This window comes from Benincasa hispida, chromosome 9, assembly GCF_027475165.1.
Source record: "Benincasa hispida cultivar pf3 chromosome 9, pf3_genome.v1.1, whole genome shotgun sequence".
Lineage (NCBI taxonomy): Eukaryota > Viridiplantae > Streptophyta > Magnoliopsida > Cucurbitales > Cucurbitaceae > Benincasa > Benincasa hispida.
In genome coordinates, this window is record NC_143486.1 from 86,561,403 (window position 1) to 86,584,805 (window position 23,403).

At 36.1% G+C, this 23,403-nt stretch overlaps 1 protein-coding gene and 1 long non-coding RNA gene across 3 annotated transcripts; both read right to left on the reverse strand.

Moving 5' to 3' along the window:
* Positions 1-759: 759 nt before the first annotated feature.
* On the reverse strand, positions 760-16,002 carry LOC120085579 (copper-transporting ATPase PAA2, chloroplastic). Of its 2 annotated transcripts, none has more exons than XM_039041630.2 (17): positions 15,085-16,002; positions 14,710-14,787; positions 14,275-14,372; positions 13,945-13,998; positions 13,701-13,787; positions 7,126-7,290; positions 6,836-6,946; positions 6,636-6,704; positions 6,092-6,201; positions 5,728-5,833; positions 4,531-4,597; positions 3,908-3,987; positions 3,291-3,742; positions 2,775-2,949; positions 2,246-2,377; positions 1,315-1,465; positions 760-1,105 (listed from the first exon to the last, which is right to left on the reverse strand). In XM_039041630.2, exons 1-17 carry the CDS (start codon positions 15,752-15,754, stop codon positions 1,014-1,016), a joined length of 2,697 nt encoding a protein of 898 aa, XP_038897558.1. In that variant the 5' UTR covers positions 15,755-16,002; the 3' UTR covers positions 760-1,013. The 2 variants fall into 2 exon arrangements, with proteins under 2 accessions (XP_038897558.1, XP_038897557.1); XM_039041629.2 differs by having other exon boundaries at positions 3,291-3,781.
* On the reverse strand, positions 9,275-9,813 carry LOC150034145 (uncharacterized). The gene is made up of 3 exons (XR_016532530.1): positions 9,685-9,813; positions 9,498-9,576; positions 9,275-9,414 (listed from the first exon to the last, which is right to left on the reverse strand). It is a non-coding gene; the product is annotated as an uncharacterized LOC150034145 (long non-coding RNA).
* Positions 16,003-23,403: the final 7,401 nt, after the last annotated feature.

Genomic DNA, 23,403 nt, shown 5'->3' on the forward strand with positions numbered 1-23,403 from the left:
CCTTGAAGATATTATGCATGTAGATAAGATGATGAGGTTGACAGTGTAATTTAACTGATTAAATTCTCTCCATCATCTACAGTACTTCAACACAACAAATCTAAAATTAAAAGAAAATATAGCATCATCCTGGGATGTATTTTGGAAAAGGGGAAAAAAAATAGTACAAATGAAGATTAAGACATAATGATTGAAAATATCTGTTAAAAGTGGGGTTCAAAAAGAATGTGGGCAATCATATCCATACTAGCATATAAAAATCTCTTACCACATCCACCTGCACTGCTAAAAACATCCATTCAAAAGAAACATGTTAATGCTACTTAGATTGTTAAACTCACAAGTAATCTAAATTGTTACAAATGTTTGCACAACAATCAAGATGTTTTCTTTTCCCTCACAAAGTAATGCAATTTCTATATGATCATTGATCACATGCAGTGAAACTATTCATATTCATTGGATTTCAAATTTAAAAGCTGTGCCTTTCCATATCAATATACAAGCAAAAACCTTGGTCAGAGATGAAAAACAGAAAAAGCACTGAAAAGTGAGGAATGATACTTCGAATCTACATAATACATATGCATATGAGATAAAATCTCAGGACAAAACAAGATAAGCTTTCAAGAAGGGAATATTTCTTTTACCAATTAGGCAATGGCCCATTAAATTCAATGGTTTCAATATCAAAAATAGGAAGAATTCCCAATCCCCCATTCTGCCAACCTCACTCCTAAAAGAATGAGCAATATGGTATTTTATGGATGAAGTTCACGTGAGTTTTTATTTATATATTTATTAAAACACAAATACTCTCGGTGAGAGAGAGAGAGAAAAAAAGAGCTCCCTTAAAACACAAATACTGTCAAGTTAGTTCCAGGTTTGTCCAAAGTTATAAGAAATTAAAGCACAGAGAGAGTCATGGATATGCACTTAACTGACCCGTTTGATGTCCAATTGACTCTATAATTTATTAAAACGGGAGCTACTTAACATATTTTGTATGCCATTCAGGTAGATTTTTGAGCTTCTTTGGGGGCATGGATCTGCAGAAGTAATGAGTTGGTGACGACGAATATTGAACTTAGAGCCATAAGCCCACCTGAGAAACCAAAGAAATTTAAAGAGCAGTCTTTTTTTTTTTTAATCAAAGAAACAAGCTGTTCTTATTGTTACAAATCACAATAGAACAAAATAACTTTGGGAATGGTATGACGTATGAGAACGAATTGCTTTTGTTTCTCTTTAGTGATTTTGGGAGTGATTATTTTTACTAATAAGAGGAGACAGGAGAGATTAGTATGCATCTACCTGAAAGTGAAGGAGTCATTGCAAAGTCAAATCCTGGGAGTAGCACTCCAGCAGCAATTGGAATGGCAACGACATTGTAAGCTATTGCCCACGACAGATTCTGGTACACCTTAGACATTGTTGCTTGTGCTAGTTCCATTGCGTCAACAAGCTGGCAGAAAGGGCATGCGGAGTTATCAAAATGAAGGAGGGTATTTGTGGTTCATATTTTCTAGTGTTGGGGTTTTGTTATACAATGAAAACTTCCTACTGTATTGGAGAAAATTATCACCCTAGGAATCATTGCACCTAAAGACCAGCACACACATAAGAGAGAGAGAGAGAGAGAGAGAGAGAGAGAGAGAGAGAGAGAGAAAAGAAAGGAAAAAAAAAAAAAGAAAACCCCTAGAGGAACATGCCATAAATGAGTTGTTCCTTCCTGAGAGAAAAAATCTTTAAACAATTAAGAAACTGATGAAAAACTCCTTTTTTCTAAGAAGATAATGGTGTATATTAAACTAGAATGCTAAAGAGAACCACAAAAAGGGTTTTGGAGATGGGAAACAAATACTAATATTCAAAGGAACACAGACACCCTGAGGGCAAGGGGTAGAGATTACTCCTCCCTGCCAAAACAACTAAAGAAGAGTCTTTCAATTGTTAATAATCATTACAATCTTGTAGTAGTATATTTAAAAGAATTTAGAACCACACAAACGGTAGTATCCGGCCTCTAACTTTTGATATTAACTGGCGTTTGTATAACGAAAGAAGAACAATAATTCTATCCCAATGTGAAATATACAACGTACATAATTATTACATATACCAACTTAGTTTTGAATCTGTCTACAAGAACAATGCAGAAAGACTTACTTTACATACATCAGATTATGAAAAATTAACCAAAAGAAACAAAGTGGAACAAAAAGTATTGAGAAAATGGTAGTACCTGAGATATTCTATTTCCAAGAAGTAAAATGGATGCAGCATTTGAAGCAGCATTTTCATGTGCTTCAAGCTGCAGAGCAATCCCAACATCGGAAGAAGCCAAAGATGGTGCATCATTTATACCATCACCAACCTACGAAAAACCAAAAGGCAGGTGAGATATAGTAATTTCGGCCACATAAGATTGAAAGGGCACGGGTGGTTGGTTCTAGAGGATCCATTTTTACATCTGATAGTCTAGGGCATATCTGGGACTCGCAATACTTATCATCAGGAGTGGTGGTTTAAATGAAGGATTAAGATTCAAGATAGAATGTAAACTTTAATGGAAATATCTACCTTACTTCAAGTGCTTGAATATCAATTATAAACAAAAATCAGGAATAAAATGACAACTTCAAATTGAATGGGAAGAACATCCATTTTTTTTCATAGTGCCATAATGCCCTTAGACATTGTAAATTGCAAGTGAGTCAGTAACACGTGCAGGTAAACTCTCTTGCACAAATCATCAACATGTAAAACCATACCATAGCAACTCGTTGTCCTGCAGTTTTCAGAGTAGAAATAAGGTCAGATTTTTCTTGAGGAGTCAAAGATGAGTGGACAAATTCTTCTTCTATTCCAACTGTCTTGGCCACACTTGCAACTGCCTCTTCCCTGTCTCCAGATAAGAGGACTGTTCTGATTCCCTTCTTCTGGAGCCTTCCAAATAAAGCAACAGATTAAGCACGAGGACACAATGTTCAGTATAGCTGACAACCTATATTAAGTATATTATTCAAATAAAAAGAACATCCTAGAAAAGTGTTGAGAATCCAAAGCAATCGGCATCATGATAATAACATTTTTCAGACGTTCCTTTTCTTGATGTCACAAGAAAGTAAACAAGGTGAATATTATTCTTAAATTCATTTGGATCTCAAACAAAGAGTTGGTTGCTAATCCAGTCGTTGCTGCTACTATGAATTTTACTTGTGGAAACAAAAAATTAGAACTTATGATAGCAGATTACTCAGAAAGCCACTGGATGAAAATGAAATTACCTATTAACAGTGAATACCGCATCATGGCGCAACCGATCAGATATTACAATAGCACCAATGATGCCCTCTCCTTCGCTTCCAACGTAAACAACTGTTTTTGAATTATTTGAAGATGATATCCCCTCTAGTGACTGAATCACAGAGCGCTCAATATTCTTAAGATCAGAGATGCTTGCTTTTTTCTCAAATCGATCATTAACCCATTCTAATGAACCAACTGCAACTAGTTGCCCATTTACATTGGCAAATGATCCAAAACCCGGTTCTACCAGTTGCCCTCTTGTGACTGGTATGGTCAAATTCAAAGATTCTGCTTTTTCTATGATAGCTTTTGCAATTGGATGTGAAGCAGTTTTCTCCACTGCAGCAGCAACTTGAAGTATTTCTGTTTCACCATAAACAAAAGAAACCACAGAAGAGACAGTCGGCTTTCCTTCAGTAAGTGTTCCTGTCTGAAAGTTGAGAAATTTGGTGAGACTGAAGAACATTGCCTATATGATCCAATAAAACTTACATTTCAAAATTAAAAAGTAATTTAGGAGAACTTTGGTGAGAAGTTTCACGTGGTTGTCTGAGTGTGAGTTAAAATGAGGATTGCAACATCATAAAATAATCACCTTGTCCAAAGCAATGCAATCTATGCCGGCCAGACGTTCCAATACATCTCCTCCTCTTATTAGAAGTCCTCGTCTAGCCCCTGATCAATTTGTTGTGCACAACAACATAAGAGCACCAACAAAGGGTCTTTATTTATTTATTATTTTAATTTTATGAGATTTAGCAGTAGGAAGGTTGAAGTGGAATGAGATATAGTAATCTAAGTCAGGTGTTCTTAAGCAAATATGAAATAAAGAGTACAAAATCAGACATATGATTCAAATACGAGCAATCAGTTTTGACAGTATCAACTTAAATACAAGCATGAAACAAAACTACAAAATGTGCCAGTGTACATCCATCATATGTGAACAAGATCTGCGCCTCCTTTTAGCTTCATTGGGAAAATAGTCTCTATCCCTCTTTCCCTTGTTGGACATGCTCCTAGGATTTTCTCTCATTTTTATTGTAATACATTTTATTAACTTCCAGAAACCACTTATTTTTGGATTCATGTCATCATTCAAAGTTCTTAAGAAGCAGATCAAGGAGAATATATATACATATGATCGAATCACAATTGATGTAAATGTTAAACATCCCACTAATTTCATAATTTCTATGAAATGAAATTGGAACTCACCAAGGGAGGTGCCAACTAGAATTGCTGTGGGAGTGGCAAGTCCAAGTGCACATGGGCAAGAAACTACCTGAAGAAGAACCAATTTGCCAACACTACGAATCATGCACTTTAACTTTTTTTCCCATGGTAATAAAAGTATAGAGAAAGTTTACCACATTTAGCACGACAATGTGATGTGGGTTAAACCAAGATTAGGATATGCACATCTAATTTATGAGAAATCTGATACCATGGTTGTACTAAGATTTTCCATCATGTCTCTGTAATCTTTGACATAAATTTCCCATTCCTAAATCACGTGAAAATCCAATTTGACCATAGCCAAAGTTATCTTCGTCCTATTTTGTGATTACAAATGAAGAATGAGCTTAATTTTTTCCCCCTTTTTGTGTCTGTCTGTGTATGTATGTGGATAAGGTGAGTTTGAAAATATTTTTCACATGCATTTTTGCTGAAACCCACTTATTAATTATTATGAGCGAAACCTACTGGGTTCTTAAAATAATGAAGCAAGAAAAAAAAAAAACTGTTCTTTTAGATCTTCACATTCAGATTGTAATTTTCAAATTTGCTTTAAACCAAAACACTGGTGCCAAACATAGAAAAAACAATTTTGACTAGATGAAAATATTATGTCAAGATTCAAATGCATTCTCAAACACAATGATGTAAAAGGAATTCCACTCAATATATATTTGGTCAACGATGAATTTGATATTGATAACCTGAAAAAAGAAATTTGTCTCTCTTAAGAAAAATAAGAAATGAAACATCTTAACAATAAAATTGGAAATATCAAACAAATAACAATCTACGAGGAAACTAAATATTCTAAAAAAGACATAAAAAGTAGTTACTAAAAGGGGAAAAAAACCAAATCAACCTAAATTGACTTTAGATTCCTACTCACAAAGTAAACAAGTTTCTTATCTGTATCCAATACATTCTAGCTATTTTGTGAATACCCTTGTCAATTAGTCCAAACTAGAGAAGATGCGTCTACACATAAGAAACAAACCAGTAGACAATAGATGAGGTACTAGAAAATGGAAAATGTGGCACGACTGTAATCTAGAATTTTCCCCCTGCTTTACGTATTAAAATTGCATGCACTCATTATCAAGCAATCGTGCATTTTTTTGGCAACAAAGTTTGAGACTCCAAAGTCTACGGTACAAAAGCTCAGCATCCACTTACCAAGACATCAACTGAAAGTTTCAAGCTTAAAAGCAAGGGGTCTCCATCTGGTCCAGCAATATCATTGATCAAAACATCAGGAAAAATATGGGTTCCAAAGCAGTACCTGGAAATAAAATGTTACCATGTAAATAAACAAGCATATTGCAGCAAAATACTCTTAATAGTTGAGTTAACTCTAAAGATATATCATACATTTCTCAAGGAACTTTCACAGCAATAGGAATTATCATCTTTGAATCATGTCAGATATATACGAGGTTCATTGAGAACTCACCCAAATTCTTATTAGCCCCTTCATCACCCTTTCAGACATTAAACACCAGAGTTTTTTCAAGTAGAAAAATAAGATGTGCATGCTTACCAAAAAGCAAACGTTGCCGCTGAGAGAGTTAATACAGTGTACACAAATGGCCCAGCTATGGAATCTGCGAGCCTTTGTATAGGTGCTTCATGGCCTTGCGCATCCTCAACCTGATGGTTATGTATAAAGCTTAAGAATGGATTCATCTGGGAAATATCCGTCCCTCCTTCACCCAGTAGTTTTAAGCAGCAATCTTTTCTATGTATGTGCAGTGGAAAGGAACTCATGCAAGGATAACTCAAATTGAGCTGATAGAATTTTGTGAAAACTTTTGTCCAGATCCAAACTAATTTTCAATTAGGCTCACCTAGAGCAAAATTATTTTCCTTTACAAGCAACCAGAACACAAGAACAACCACATGAAATGATGAACCCTCCAACTGTATACCTGATAATATCTTGAAACTGTAATAGAAACCTAAAAGAAAAGATTACTATTGTGGTCGTCAATTCTAAAAGATATCCCATTAAGAAAAGGAAATGAACCATTGTGCATATCCATGTAATTCCTGCAAAATATAAATTTAAGAACTGGTTCACGTACCATTCTAACAATCTTGGAGATTGTTGAGTTCAAGCCAGTAGAAGACGCTTCAATTCTCAAAGGGCCATCCTAGAAGATATCAATTTTTTATTTATGCCCAAAAAAAGTAATCTGTTTGAAATAAGGTGGCATATCCCACTTGTATGTAAATCTGAATAATCATGCATTTTGAAATCCTAAACATCAAGGAAAAATCATACCCAGTTCACAGTTCCAGCTGAGACCATAAGGCCTGCTTCCTTAAATACAGGTAGAGATTCCCCAGTAAGCATTGATTCATCTACAACGCTTCTTCCCGCGAGAACCTTCCCCTATTCAGTCAATGTTATTATTAGCTAAGCATTTTCAAATCGTTCCTCCTTAAGGTAAGGAAGAATAAATTGAAGGCAGAGGAAGATCTTAAAGAAGGCAGAGGAAGACATGTGATTGAGAAAAATAACTATTGACATAGTTATTGGGACATTGTTTGCTAATAATCTCTGGTGCTTACATCCACAGGAATAGTCTCTCCTGGCAAAACTAATACTGAGTCTCCAACCCGAATGTCATCAGTAGACACCTTAATGCACATTGCATCCGAGCAAAGCACATCATTTGTAGAGGAATCTCTTTCTGATGGAGTTATCACAAGTCGTGAATGAGAAGAGATCAATGACTGCCAAAACATGAATATTTAGACAAATAAATAACTTATGCCAAGCAACTAGGAGAAAAGAGAATGCTAGAGCCACAAGCATCAGAATTAACAAGGAGCCCAATGGGTCAGAGAGAACCACGATTTCATACAAACTCTTTGAACATAACTTTTGACTCAAGGGTGTATATCTTAAATCAAAGTGGCTTAATCGTCAACTTTGTAACTGCCAAAACATGAATATTTAGATAAATAAATAACTTATGCCAAGCATCTAGGAGAAAAGAGAATGCTAGAGCCACAAGCATCAGAAGTAACAAGGAGCCCAATAGGTCAGAGAGAACCACGATGCCATACAAACACTTTAAACATAACTTTTGACTCAAGGGTGTATATCTTAAATCAAAGTGGCTTAATCTTCAACTTTGTACTTGTGATAGGCTGAAATATTGAGGTTTGAACGACAAAAGTTCTTTAGAATTTGTGAAATTTAGTTGTCAAAATCTTGACTGCTGTATAATTTCAAATTGTCTTCTATTTTGAACTTTCTACATGGTGTCTTGAACGTTGAATAGCTTCCTCTGGACCTATGGTTTTCTTAGGCCTTGTGTGTGTACACAAAAGCAGTTTTATTTGGATCCAACTTTCACATGGCTAATGTATTGTACCACGTAGGCATAAGAAAGACACAAGACATCTTCTAGTTTCCAATGTCATGTTATCTAATTTAATCGATGATTAATCAACACTGGCTAAATTTTCGAAGGTCACATATAATGACATGCAATTTTTTCATTGCTATACGAAAACTTTTGATCGGTCAAAAATTTCTTCTAGAACAAAGATAGAATGTCACAAGGACTTAAAAGCATGTGGCAGTAACTAATGGATATTTAACCCTGGTAATGATCCAATAGACACATGCATTGTAATTGTTGAATATGGGAAATCACCTCTTACCTTATACATATGATTTTATTCCCTGTAATTTGAGTTTACTTTTATTCTTTCTATATGTACATTTTTTTACTGTTATAAAGTTTTCCTTAATTAGTTATCATAGGTGTATATATAAGGGATGCTCCCTCTTGTAAAATTATCATAAGAAATATAGAAAAAGTTTTGTATTACAACATGGTATTAGAGCCAATTCTATGAATCTTTTCTATAGGTTTCACATCCGAAACCCTAGAAAAGAAAATAGAAAATCTCAAACATACCTATTTGCTGGAAGTAGTGCACCAAAAGAAACCTCCAACGATTCCTTGCGTGGAGCTTCACGTCCGAAGAGAAACGCATCAAATCGCATTGAACTAGTGGATTGCAACTAATCCGAAGCATTCACAGCCGAAACACATTCTCTAAAGCAAAAACATTCATCCGACGACCACGAACACCTTCATCAACCAGAAGTCATCGACTGTGGGTGCCGATTCCCGAAATTCTCGTCTCCTCTCGTGAGTAGTCGCGGATCGTGGGTGGAGATCACCGAAAACGAAATCGCGGCAGCATCATCGACGAAACCTCGAGGGAACGGGTTAAGTTGTGCCGGGTCGCGCGAACAAAGTCAGGTCGAAACCAGGTAAGCGTCTTCAGGGTCGGATCGGGTTGACGGAACTGCGAGTGAACGGGTCAAAAACAACACAGGTGGAGTGAACAAATTGGATCGAACCGGGTCGTAGTCTTCTGGGTCGGATTGGGTGAAATCTCGGGTCTGGAGCGTGAGCCAGGTCTGGACGACTTTTTGATTAGTTTTTCATCGTTTTTTTTTCCTTTTTCCTATTTCTTGCTTAATTAATTATTTTGCCAATCAACAATCTTTTATGGCATCCATAAATTCTAACAATACTGAAGGGACCATACTTCCAATTATTAATCATAAATTAAATGGAAGGAATTACCTACATTGGTCACAATCAGTTATGATGTTCATATGTGGAAAAGAAAAGGAAGATTACCTGTCAAGCAAAAATCCTATCCCAGACCAAGCTGATCAAAGATACAAGACATGGAAAGTGGAAAATAATATGGTTATGTCATGGCTAATCAACTCCATGACGACAGAGATTGGTGAAGGTTTTTTACTCTTCTCAACTGCAGAGTCATTTGAAATTGAAATCTGGGAAGCAGCTCGTGAAACTTATTCTGATCAAGAAAATACTGCAGAGTCATTTGAAATTGAAGGCAAAATTCATGAGCTACGGCAAGGAGATATGCAAGTCACTCACTATTTTACTCGACTATCTCGACTTTGGCAGCAACTGGACGTATTTGAAAGCCATAAGTGGGAATGCGCTGCAGATGAAGCTACATTCAAAAAGATAGTTGAAAAGAAACGAGTGTTCAAATTTCTGCTTGGCCTTAATAAAGAACTCGATAAGGTACGTGGTAGAATCTTAGCTATTAAATCATTACCTAACATCAGAGAAGTTTTTGCAGAAGTGAGAAGAGAAGAAAGCAGGAAGAACTAATGTTAGGAGTGACTGCCAGTTCAAATCTGAAGGATCAGCCTTACCTGCTCGAAACCTTGGTAATGAGGTACGTACAAATACTCATAATAACCATTACAATCGAAACCAGAACTACACAGGAACTCAAAATCGGCAACGAAAACCAAGACCATGGTGTGAACACTGTAAAAAACCAGGACATACTAAAGAAGTGTGTTGGGATATTCATGGAAAACCTCCAGATTGGAAGCCCAACAAAGGTACAGAAGACAGACGTGGAAAGGCCTATCAAGCAAGTACATCATCAGAAGGTAACGTCAACCCTGAATATAATGTGTTTACTAAGGAGCAGTTGGACCTTCTCCAAAAACTATTCGGCCAACCGAAACCTACTCAAAAAACATCAGAAACCAGCGTAGCAACAATGGTACAATTAGGTAACTTTCTTTGGGCCCTTAATGCAACCAAAGAAAATTGTAGTACTTGGATTATTGACTCTAGTGCATCAGATCACATGACAGGTGACATCTCACTTTTAACTAACTACACACACTGTAACAGTCAAATTACTGTAAAGATTGCCGATGGTACCTATTCTAAAGTAATGGGAACTGGAAATGTGTTTGTATCTAAAGATCTAGTATTAGAAAATGTGTTGCATGTCCCAAATCTTAAATGTAATCTTCTTTCCATAAGCAAACTAACGTTTATGAAAAACTGCAGTGCAACTTTCTACTCACATAATTGCATATTTCAAGATTTGCATTCGGGGAAGATAATTGGCAATGCTAAGGAAACCTCGGGTCTCTACATACTAAATGCTCTTAAGCCTCAAGTCAAGGAGTTATGTCTTAGCAAATCTCGTTTTATTTCTAAAGACTATTATGATAGTACATCTAGTTCATCTAATTTTGTTGTCTCTAAAGATGATTATGTTAGTACATCTACTTTTGTTGCTTCTAAAGACAATTATGATAGTACAATAATGTTATGGCATAATCGTTTAGAACATCCCAATTTTCTATATTTAAAACGAATGTTTCCAGATATTTTCAATAAAAGTTCTCAAGTGTTTCAATGTGAGTCTTGTGAAATGGCAAAGTTGGCTCAATCCTTATATCCGATAAGCACATGTAAACCCTTTTATCCCTTTTCTATGATGCATAGTGATGTTTGGGAACCTAGTAGAGTTCAGAATGTAACAGGAGCTAAATGGTTTGTTTCATTTATCGATAATCACACTAGACTTACTTGGGTGTTTTTAATGAAAGAAAAATCTGAAGTTACTTCCATATTCCAGAATCTGTTTGCCATGATTTTCAATCTCTTTTAACACCAAAATCCAAATTCTTCACACTGACAATGCTAAGGATTATTTTAACACTTCCTTGAAAAATTTTCTAAACGAAAAAGGTATTGCCCACCTGAGTACATGTCCTAACATTCCCAGCAAAATGGAATTGCAGAGAGAAAAAACAGACACCTCCTAGAAGTTTCTAGAGCTTTAATGTGTCACGTTAACACCCCCCACCTTTTTTGGGGAGAAGCGGTTCTAACAGCCACCTACCTTATTAATAGAATGTCCTCTCGAATATTAGGCTTCAAAACTCCCTTACAAAAACTTAAGGAAGTATTTCCACATGATAGATTATTTTCTCAGGTCCCTTTAAAAATATTTGGTTGCACAGTCTTTGTCCAAGATCATAGACCCAATAGGAGTAAGTTAGATCCTAAGGCAATAAAATGCATCTTTTTCGGTTATGCTCCAAGCCAAAAGGGATATAAATGCTACTCACCAACTATAAAAAGGTTCTATACATCCATGGATGTAACCTTCTTTGAAACTCAACCTTACTTCAAAAAGCAAAACACCATTGAACCATCTACCCTCATAGAAAATGGAAAACTTTTGGAAAGCGAAGAAACCCAAAAACTAGATCTCTTTGAAGAGAGTGCTCCATATGTTCCTTATATACATGAAATAGATATTCTCAATCAAGGCCCACCAGAAAGTAGGAAAGACCCTATAGTCTATACTAGAAGGAAGAACACCCTTGAACATGCACCAGTACTCAATCAAAACCCAACCGAAATACAGGAAAATCATGTCTCCAACTCCACAGCTGAAACACTTAATGAAGACATTGATCTTCCTATTGCAAAACGGAAAGGGGTAAGAACCTATACGATGCATCCCATCTAAAACTACCTGTCCTACAAAAACCTCTCTCCCAAGTTTAAAGCTTTCACAACCACACTATCCCAAGTTTACATTCTGAACAATGTCTATGAAGCCCTCAATGACATTAATTGGAAGCAAGTTGTATTAGACGAAATAAAGGCCTTGGAAAAGAACCACACATGGGAAATAATAGACCTACCTCCAGGAAAGAAAACAGTAGGATGCAAATGGATCTTCACCATCAAGTACAAGGCTAATGGAGAAATAGATAGGTTCATAGCTAGACTCGTCGCCAAAGGATTCACCCAGTCCTATGGCATTGACTATCAAGAAACATTTGCCCCGGTAGCAAAATTAAATACTATTCGTGTCCTGTTTTCCCTAACTGTGAATAATGATTGGATTCTTCACCAATTAGACATAAAGAATGTCTTCCTTAATGGAGACTTAGAAGAAGAAGTGTATATGGATATACTGGCCGGTGTAAAATCTACTCAAACCATAAATAAGGTATGCAAACTCAAAAAATCCCTATATGGCCTAAAACAATCCCCTAGGGTGTGGTTTGATAAATTCTCAAGAGTGGTAAGGGAAAACGGGTACTCACAATGTCAATCTGACTATACTCTCGTCGTCAAACATTCTTGCACAAGTAAAATAGCAATTATCATTGTCTATGTAGATGACATTATCCTTACTAGAGACCATGAAGAAGAAATAAGAAACCTAAAACTTCCTTAAATACTTCCTAGGAATGGAAGTGGCCCGCTCAAAAACAGGCTTGAGCATTTCTCAAAGAAAATATGTCCTTGACCTGTTAAAGGAAACTGAAATGCTTGGATGCAAGCCTGCTAATACTCCAATTGACACTAACAATCATATAATCAAAGAAAACAATCACAAACTGGTTAACAAAGATCAGTATCAAAGGCTAGTTGGAATCTGTTTTGCAGTTAGCTTTGTAAGTCAATTTATGAACAGTCCAACAGAAAACAATATGCAAGCTGTATACAAAATACTCAGGTACTTGAAAGGGACTCCAGGAGAGGGATTATACTTCAAGAAATCTAAGAGAAGAAACATTGAAATCTTCACAAATGCCGATTGGGCAAGCTCAAAAATAGACAGAAGGTCAACTTCCGGATATTGCACCTTTGTTTGTGGAAATTTAGTCACCTAGCGAAGCAAGAAACAATCTGTAGTATCCAGAAGTAGTGCCAAAGCAGAACTAAGAGCTCTAGCTCAAGGAATATGTGAAGGAATGTGGCTCAAAAGCATTCTATCTGAACTTAAAATCAAATCAGAAGAACCAATGGAGGTACATTGTGATAATCAAGCTACTATCAGTATCGCCAAAGACCCAGTCCATCATGATCGCATAAAACATGTGGACATTGATTGGTACTTTATTAAAGAAAAAATTGAAAACAAAAGCATCTCACTCAACTACATACCTACCAAAAGGCAAATTGCTGACATACTAACAAAGGCCCTTTCCAAGAATATGTTTGAAGACTTAAAAATCAAGTTGGACTTAATCAACATATATTGCGCAGCTTGAGGGGGAGTGTTGAATATGGGAAATCACCTCTTACCTTATACATATGATTTTATTCCCTGTAATTTGAGTTTACTTTTATTCTTTCCATATGTACATTTTTTGAAGGTTTTCCTTAATTAGCTATCATAGGTGTATATATAAGGGATGCTCCCTCTTGTAAAATTATCATAAGAAATATAGAAAAAGTTCTGTATTACAACAGTAATGTTTAACTGTTTTAAGATTGATTGAAACTTACTAAAAGTTCATTCATATCACTAGAGGCCTTAACCCTTGCTCTTTCCTCCAAAGAGCGCCCAAGCAGTACAAAACCAAGAAGCATGACCTGCACACTAAAAAAAAGGAGTTGCACTGAGAAATGCATAATCAAGAGTCAAATTTCATCTTATAATAGAAAATTCAATAACAGAAACTGAATGTGAACGTAGAGTAAGTATTATCAATTGAATCATGATGATGGAGCTGAAGGTTGAGCAAGTCACCGGCTCATCAAAAAATGAGGCATCCCAGTCTAGCTCAGGATTAAGAAGTGAGACCTACAAGAGATGACGGTTTAAAATTCGTAAGCTAATATTAAACTATGTTAGGTACTTAAGCACCTTGGAGAACCACATCCCAAAAGCCAACTATTGGGGTAGGAGAGCCAAGCCACTTAAGTACCACATCGGCCATTTCATTCTAACCAATGTGGGACAAAGGTAACCCATACTACCTTGATTCCTAACAAACTACTGCAATTCTTTTCTAATAAAAAATAACAATAACCAAATAATAGCCTTGGAGAAATTGAGATCTTTGACAAAGCGACTTACTGCACTGATAATAAATGCAGCAACTGCTCCAAAACCCACAAGAGAGTTCATATTAGGTGATCCCTTCTTGAATGCCCTCAGGCCGTCAAGAAGAAGTTCTGCAGCAAACTATCATTGTACATCATAAAAGATCATAATGGCAAGTTTGGTTTGGTCGTCTCATTAGCAGTAGGGAAATACTACTTCCTATCCAGAAGGGCAGGAACACAAATAACTACTCGACAAAGGCCTTTAAAATAATTATCAGCTATTTACTGGTCAAAAAGAGTTTCCACACACCTACAGCTAAATGACACGAGGAAAGGAAGAATAGAAGAAAGAAACCCAATGTTAGTTCAATAATCCTGTTGTAATAAGCAATATTTCCATGATGCTAACACGATTCCTTTTCAAAAACTAGCAATATAAACGATCAAATAAAGTGGATAAACAGACCTCGTCCTGGTCCTAAAAGAGCAACCAAAGCAAAACAACCCTTCGCATAGGAGTTATGAAGTATCTCCATCAGTGGTCCTGAAACAACAAAATAAGTCAACTTAATTCAATTTGAATTTTATTGCAGGCTGGTCTTGCGTTATGCTCTGAAAATGCTTAAAGATCACCAGAAACACTTCATATTTGCTTAAAACCACAGCAGGCCTCCAAAATTTACAATTCTAATTAATGAATTTAAAACTTATGAAATTCCTGATTGCCTGTAAATTAATTGTAATTCAGAAACCAGAATTGAGCCATCCACATGACATACATTTAGGTTCAGCAATAAATCATTAGACTAAAACGGCACTTCGTTATAAGATTGCAAAATACCGTGGTGGATATGAATGCCAAGAGGGTGCAAGATATGCGATGCGTGTGAGCCACAGCACAAGGCAACCAAAGTCCAAGCAACAGCCACACGATTCCGACTCTTAACCAGCATTCTCCGTTTCTTCTCAACCATATCCTTCCATTTTCTCACATTCTCCGCCACTCCGAGCTCCGAGTTCCTCAAATTCGTCGGAAAACCACAATCCGTCAGTCTCCGCGCCAGACTCTCCGCTACATTCACCGCCGAAACAGCCTCCGCAGCAATATCATCCGATTTTAACCGAATCGCCGCAGTCTCAGTCAACATATTAACCACCACAGAGTCAACTCGGTGGTCGGACGAGAGAATCGATTTGACGCGGGAGACGCACGCACCGCACATCATTCCAGAGACATCAAGAAGAACCGAAGACTCATGGCGCCGCTCCTGTTGAAGCAGCGTGTTTTGTGCTCGAGGTTCGGCACCAAGGGAATTTGAAACAACGAAACGATGCCCCAAGCATCTTCCGAAACGGCGTGGATACTGTTTCCGTACTTGAGTCTGAGGGCGATGCTGTATGGGGAGAAATCCAGGCCTTGAGTCAAACAAAGAAGCATTAGGTTTGGTGGCGGAGTGAAAGAATAGCCTCTGGTGAGACCACAGAGAGAACCGCGCTAAATCGGCCGCCATCAGAGCATCGAACCGGCGTCGGAGCTGGAGGTTTCAGGGAGGGAAGAAAGCTGGCGGCCAGTATTCAACGAGGAGAGGAAGTGGTAGTTGAGTTGAGGTTGCAGACACTCTTGGCTAACTTTCCGGTACGAACCGCAGTTGCCACGTCACATCCTCTATCCATCCACGTTTTTCATTCTTTTTCTGAGAACAACAAGAATGAGGAGGAAAGAAAACTAGTGTCTTAAACAAAAACAACCTTTTCCCCTCTAAAAATTAAAATAGCCACGTCATATATATATATATATATATATATATATATATATTTGGTTTAAAAATAGTCTAGTCATTTTAATCAACTTGGTTATCTTAAAAAATTATAATTGAATATTATTAACAAAAATCTAAAAGAAGCTCAAATCATAACCAATTAAAATTTCCAACTAATACCATAATTATTATTTTTTTGAAGACAAAATACTCAATTTATTAAGCTTCTAAGGGCAAAAATGTAATACAATGTTTTTCTGCTAATTGAAAAAAATGGTATGGAAATTATTGGTCCAAAGGGTGGTATCAGTGTTTTTCCTTGCCAATTTAGGTACAAAATGAGGAAGATTATTAGAGTGCATGGGGACAAAGGAGAAATGGCAAGAGAGAAATGAATCGCTAAGTGATTGAATCCAAGAAATTTGCGGCATCAACATTTAATTTGTAGCATTCCGGAGGAGGAGAAGACCACGATTTTTGTTTAACGAATTTCCAGATAATTTTTTATGAGAATGTGAGGCTCCCTAGCTTTCATAATAATTGAGGATCCAGTTCCTTTTGATGGAAGGTAAAATGTAGATCCTTGTTGGGTTTTTGGTAAAATATTAAAAGTGTATTTTTCTCACCTAAGAAAGATTTAGGAAGGTCATAGGCTTGTCTTAGTTTAGGAAAGTCATGAGTTTGTCCCCCATCGAAAACGTTTACAAAAGTCATGGGCTCCAAATCTATAAAAAAAAAGTTTATGTCTTTGGTTTTCAATCATCTCAATTAGAAACACTTTAAGCTTGAGTGTGCTAATTCTAATTAAATTCCTGTAGTTTGAGAGTGTGAAAATTGTGTAAGTAGTATAAAAGTTTTGAGAAAGTTCTCTTGTAGTTGGGGTCGGGAGAGATAATTGTTCTATGTGATTGTAATATATTTTTACATAATGGATTTATTTCTGGTGGGTCGTGGTTTTTCTCCGAGTTGGGAGTTTTCCACGTAAATTCTTGTGTTTCCTATTTTATTGTTTTCTTTTATTTTCTATGATATTTTCTGCTTTTGCCTGCAGTAAAAGTGAAGGATTTTTTCCGATAAGTGGTATCATAATGTTAGATTCGAAGTTTCTTGAATTTCTGAGTGTGTTATGTGGTTACAACATTGTTTAAGCTTTTACATCAGTAAATAATTTTTTAAACGGGTTGCAATGTTTGTGATGGTGTGAATTGTTCAATATTTGTTGTTTTACTAGGAAAGGAAATAGATATGTCAAGCTTTATGAGTTTAGTAAAGTTTAATGTGGAAAAATTTGATGGAATGATCAACTTCAGTTTGTGGCAAGAACAAGTCAAAGATGTGTTGATACAAGCTAGGTTACACAAGGCCTTGAAGGGTAGACCAGGCAGTGGTGCTTCTAAAGAGTTAAGCGGTGATGGTGGTCTAGGAGAGTCTAACGGTAGTTTCAGTAAAGGTTCTAAGACATCCAGCATGAGTGATGAAGATTGGGAGGAGATGGATTTGAGAATGCAATCAGGCTAAATTTGGTTAAGAATGTTATTGCAAACGTGCATGAAATCTGAACAGCCAAAAAGCTTTAGGAGAAGCTTGAAGCAATGTATAAGGAAAAAAACGTCTCAAATCGGTTGTACCTGGAGGAGAAGTTTCACACATTGCCAATAGTGGAAGGTACAAAAATATCAGATCATTTGGCTATTCTCAATGGCATTGTTTTTTTAGCTGGAGGTGATAGTGTTGGGTTTTATGCCTAAAACTCGTAGATAGTAAGTGTTATTAATCGACCGTCATCAATAAAGAGTTATAGATGTTAATTCAATAAATGTTATTGTATTATTTTCTATTTTGTCTTAATAACCCTAAAACTAATAAACTAACATTTAAGGCTGTCTTATGGGTCTTGAACTGTATATGGAGACATACAGGGATCAATGTTCAAGATACAACATAAATGGTCTATAGTATAGTGATAAGGTCGGATACCTTATCTTGGTAACACTATGGATACGACCTATTTTGTATTTGATATAGACACAACAATCCAACGCATTTGTGTAGGTGATAAAAAAAAGTGGAGATATCCTATGCAATGAGTTTGCATAAGACTGGACCATGAAATAGTAACCACTAGATGTAACACCGTCGACTAGTTAGGTTTCTATTTCATTAGGATGACCTAAGCAACTTAATCTTAATCTTGAGTATATTATGAACTCTTGTTCACAAGGGATTGTCCTTTGATTTGTATGGGTGAGAGTGGCAAGTTCGCTAACTCAATAAGCTTACCATTTTAGGGACAAGACCGAGTGGGGAGCTGGGAACATAATAATATAAGATGGAATTCACTCATTTCTGTTTTCAGGATAAGTAGATGAGTATTCCCTTAAGTGGTGTCTCCGAGACTTGAACAAAGGGTCCTACCCCCTCATTGGCCCAAGATGGGTTTCTTTTTATTGGTTAGACTATAAACAGGTTGTTCGTTAGAGGGGCACTGGTATTTAAGGGGTCAAGAGATAACCTAGGGATAAAACGATAATTTGACCTAGTTGGAGTTACGAACACCCATGGAGGACTAATTTGATGTTATTGGTCTATATTTGTGGACGCAAAAATATATATGTAGTGAGAAGAGTGCAATTGTGGGTATTTAGTAGAGTGTACTCACAGTTAGCGAATATTGATTAACTTGGTTAATGAATTTAGCCAATTAATCTCATATTGTTAAAGCTTCTGATCTACAAGTCTATCAGGTCCCCTTGTTAGCTCACTAAAGGATATTAAAGAGGAATGATTTGAATTGTTCAAATTAATTTGAGGAAATTGTATATTAATATGATTAATATGTAATTGATTATGGATGTGATCTATAATTCAAATTAAGTTGGAAAGAAACATTTGAATGAGATTCAAATAATTTATTCAAGTGAATTAGATTCACAAAGAATTAATTAATAAATAGAGAGGTGTTGCACGTAGACATATGATGTTTATGGTAATTAAATATATATACGTTAAATTAGATTTAATGTATAAATAGTTATTTAATTAATGTGCTAATTAATTAAATAAGTGTTATTTAATTGGAAAAAGACTTGGAGAAAGGGTGACCATTCTCTATATAAATTCTTCCTTTATGGCCCTCTTGGGGAAAGCATTCATTGTGCGAATTTTCCCATAAGCCATAAAAACAAATTCTCTCTATTCTCCCAAAGGCTTTTATTCCTTAACCTCTTCCAATAGTTGGATACCATCTATCCTTCTATTGGAATCCTTTAGAATAACAAGGTTATTCTCGTGGTAATGTTCAAGATTGTTCGAGGAGACGTTCGTATTCAAGATCGTTGAGGAGTCGATAAACCAGTCTTGATGTACGGGAAGGAAACAAGTGTTTGCTGAGGTTACGAGTAAATTTTTGTAAGATTGAATAGTGAAGGACGTACTTCACGAGAGGATTCAATACTGGTAGCTAGCTGTTGGTTTGTGAAAATCGCCCGCAAGTGTGATCGGATCCCAAAATCATTTATTTTATAGAAACAAAATAATTCAAAAAATGAAACTAATTATGCAATACAATTACAACATGCTACTACAATTAAAATAAGAGAAGATAAGAGAAATTAGGATTAAGATAACACTTAACCATGATGATACAAGTCTTCTTGAATTCCTCTCCTTGATCTCGTACCCAATGATTTCCTTCGAAATCTTCAAATACCAAGAATATAGTAACACCAAATCCCAGTTTGGTTGAACATGACCACTAGATTTCCTAGGTATTCTCTTTTGGGTGAGAATCTACAAGAGTTGTGGGCTTCGTGATATATATGGTAGAGAGAAAGAAAGATTTTTTTTAGAGGAAGATCTTGCTTTTGTTGCAGAGAAAAAAAACCTTAGAGATGTCGAATTCCACGTCCTCTGCGTTGGAAGTGAGGATAAAGAGAGCCCCCAGTCCATTTCTCGACTAAAGAAAGAATTAAGGGGGACTATTATTTAATTTAAAATTAGTTTTAAAAAACAATTATATATACCATATTTTAAACTATATGTTATATCTAATTTAACACATAACCCATAGTTTATATTATATCAAATATAACATAATCTATAATTTAATATTCTCTCATTTAACCTACGAATAAATTTCATATGACTAATATTTGAATCATATTCAAATATTTATTTCATTTCAAATACTTTGTATCATAACGTATCAAATACATTATATTAATTATATCACATATAATTAATTTATATTAATTTTGTAATATATAATTAATTTCCTCGATTAATTTGAACAATTCAAATTAATTCAAAATTAATTCAACTCTCAATAATCTCAGTTGAGCTATCAAAGGGACCTTATGGACCTATGGATTGAAGCTCCAATGGTATTTGGATAATTAATTAAACTCTTTAATTAAATTACCCAACTTCCATTAACTGTCGATCACTCCACTAAAGACCGACAGTTGTACTCTTCGTACTACAGATATATTTTTGTGTCCAATGGATATAGCCAATCAATAGTGCGATGACCTTTCAAAAATTGTTCGTAAGTATAGCTGGGCCAAAATTACTGTTTTGCCCCTGTAGTTACATCTAATTTCTTAAGTACCATTGATCCCTCTAATGAACAATAAGTCATAGTCCAACTATGACCAAACCCCTCTCGAGCCAGGAGAGGGTGTGGCACCACATTGTTCAAGCCTCAGAATCAGTTCTTAAGGGAGCAATTTCTCTACTTACTCTAACTATAGAGAATGAGTGAATTTCTTCTTATGTAGCTGCATTTCCAGTTCATCAATCAGACAAACCCCAAAATGGTAGGCATATTGAGTCGGCAACACTGGTCACTCTCACCCATGCAAATCAAAGAATCGCCTTCGTAGGTAGGAGTTCACGACTCACTCAAGATTTATGTCAAGTTACCTATGGTCATCTTGGTGAAATGTAAGTCTCTTTTATCAACATTGTTATATAATGAGACTAGTTATTTCGCAGTCCGATCTTATACAAACTCTTTGTATAAAACACCCACCGCTCACTTGTCTCCATATGAATGATCAGGATCAGATCATTTGTAGCACTTTACAACAATTGTAATATCTACAAAGTGGGTTGTATTTATAGTGCCACAAGGATAAGGTACCCAGCCTTATCTATCTACTACAGACCGTGTAGGTTGTCTTTTAAACATGATTCACTCGTATGTCTCCGTATATATGTTTAAGTTACAGAAGACAACCTTAGATCTTAGTTTCTTGGTTTTTTGGGTTAATGCTTCTAAATTTCAAATAAAATACTATTTATTTTATTAAATAAATAAATTATTTGTACATTATAATTACAAACTACAGGACCCACGAGAGTTACGGCATCAACCCCAACACTAGAAAGTGGAAGAAGAAGAAAGAATTCGTGCATAAAAAGGTTTGCTGGAAATGTGGACAGTCTGGAAATATGAAAAAGGATTGTCCTAATAGAGTAGATTCATCAAAAAGCTCTAAGTCATATGCTAACGTTGTCTTCGTCATCACAGAAGATGACAATCTCTTCATTAAAGCAAGGCAATATTCATCCTCGTGGTATGTACACTTTACCATGATAGAGGATGTGATGTTAGCAGCTCCACAAGTTTGCGTATAGGCATTCACTTGACGGATATGCAAGGTGTCTGGTGGAAGTTGTGTCAATGGCTAAAGGACTTCTAGTTGAGCCAAGTAGATGGAAGTTGCACCACAAATATCAGCATGGTTTATCGGCATGTGACAAAAAAGGAAAATCCTGGGAGGGTATTGAAGGAACTAAAGAAACGCATTGATTACAAAATGTATTAATGTCTTAAGCCAAAATGTAATACAATACAGAGATAAGAAGAAAGATGGAGGGCTAGATGTAAGCAATCTCTTGCTTCCATCAGATGTCCGTCAAGGCTGCCGTTGGTGCCATGGATGGGTGGTAGAGTAGTCTCTTTCGAGCTCTATCTCCGACAAAAATCCAGTCATCACTCGGAATGGGCTATGAAGGTGAAGAATCCTCAAAGAGTGTCTGCTTATGCTTTCATCTGTGATCACAAGGATCTGCCTTAGGGCAGAAGCTCGGATGCTTGAAATTAGGCTCTAAGGCTCTTTTTATAGAGCTTAAACACCGACAGAATTGGTGGTCCCGCTCTGAATCACTACCACTTTTGGTGCGATAGGTGAAATGTCAACATCATCTTATCCTTTTGATACTCTCAAGGTATGCGTTCATGCTTGTTTTTCCGAAGTACCAACGCATTCCACCCACCTTGTGATCACCCTTCTATCATGGTTATTACTTTATAGCTGCAACATCCATGCGATGAACGCATACGATCAACTTTTCGATGGTTTGGGATTCAACACATGCGATCGATTCCTGCGATAGCTATGAAAATAGACATTTTGACGCAAAATAACACATAATATTGGGTTAGCAGAGATTTTTAGTGCTGATCGGCGCAAGCTCACTTTTCACATGAATTCTTAGTATTATCAACGCATATTCTACTTGTTAGCCCTCATCATTCTAAATAAAAGGCTACAATAGCTTGTATTTCTACCTGCTATTGGTGGTATTCTAAGTGGGCTACTTTTTATGCTGAAGTAAGTTATAATTCTATAAGATGGAAATTATGATTGTCGGTGAAGACAATGAATGTTACAGAAGCTGTGGATTCTTCAAATATCTTGCCAAGGTGGGATTTGTTGAGATTTTGGCAAAATATTATAAGTATAGTTTTTCTACATAAAAAAAAAGGAAAATCATGGGTTTGTCCTACATTGAAAAAGTTTAGGAAAGTCATGGGCTTGTTGATAACTTGTAGAAACACGAGTTATTCTACCTCTTTTATCTAGAACAATTAGGAAAAAGCTTTGAAAATATGACAACTTGATAAGGAATTTATAAAAATAATTATATCATACAAACACACAAACAAAGTCTCACTATCTACAAAAGATATAAAAATCGTGCTTTTTGGGTGCAGAAGATCTACTTATGTGATCACAAGGAATTCTCAACGCCAATAATAGAATCGCTTAGTTGAACAAGTTGGTAGCCTTATGCGATGGAGGATGACATGACATATGGGCGGTGGAAGTCAAATCAGAGACCAAGTTGGTAGTTGACAAGAAAGCTTAACGACAGAGCTAATGAACTTCTGATACGGAGCAGGTAGCGCATCAGAATATGGAAATTAATGCACCTTATCAGCAAAATCATTAGTAAGAGAAGAAAAAGTTATTCCTTGATGCCTATAAATACCCAACGAGATTTCCATGCAAAGAAGAAGGATAGCTGATAGCCAAGAGCCAAGACATTGGAGAAAAACTCTATCCGAATTATTACTTAAAAAACATTTCGCTTACGAGCCCTCGTGACAT

Excerpts from the sequence above, each read along its gene's own strand:
- LOC120085579 (XM_039041629.2), bottom strand. The coding sequence starts at position 15,754 with ATGGCGGCCGATTTAGCGCGGTTCTCTCTGTGGTCTCACCAGAGGCTA. Across the intron at positions 6,705-6,835 it reads CAGCTGGAACTGTGAACTGG|GATGGCCCTTTGAGAATTGA; the intron begins GTATGATTTTTC and ends GATATCTTCTAG. Across the intron at positions 6,202-6,635 it reads TCTCCAAGATTGTTAGAATG|GTTGAGGATGCGCAAGGCCA; the intron begins GTACGTGAACCA and ends CATAACCATCAG.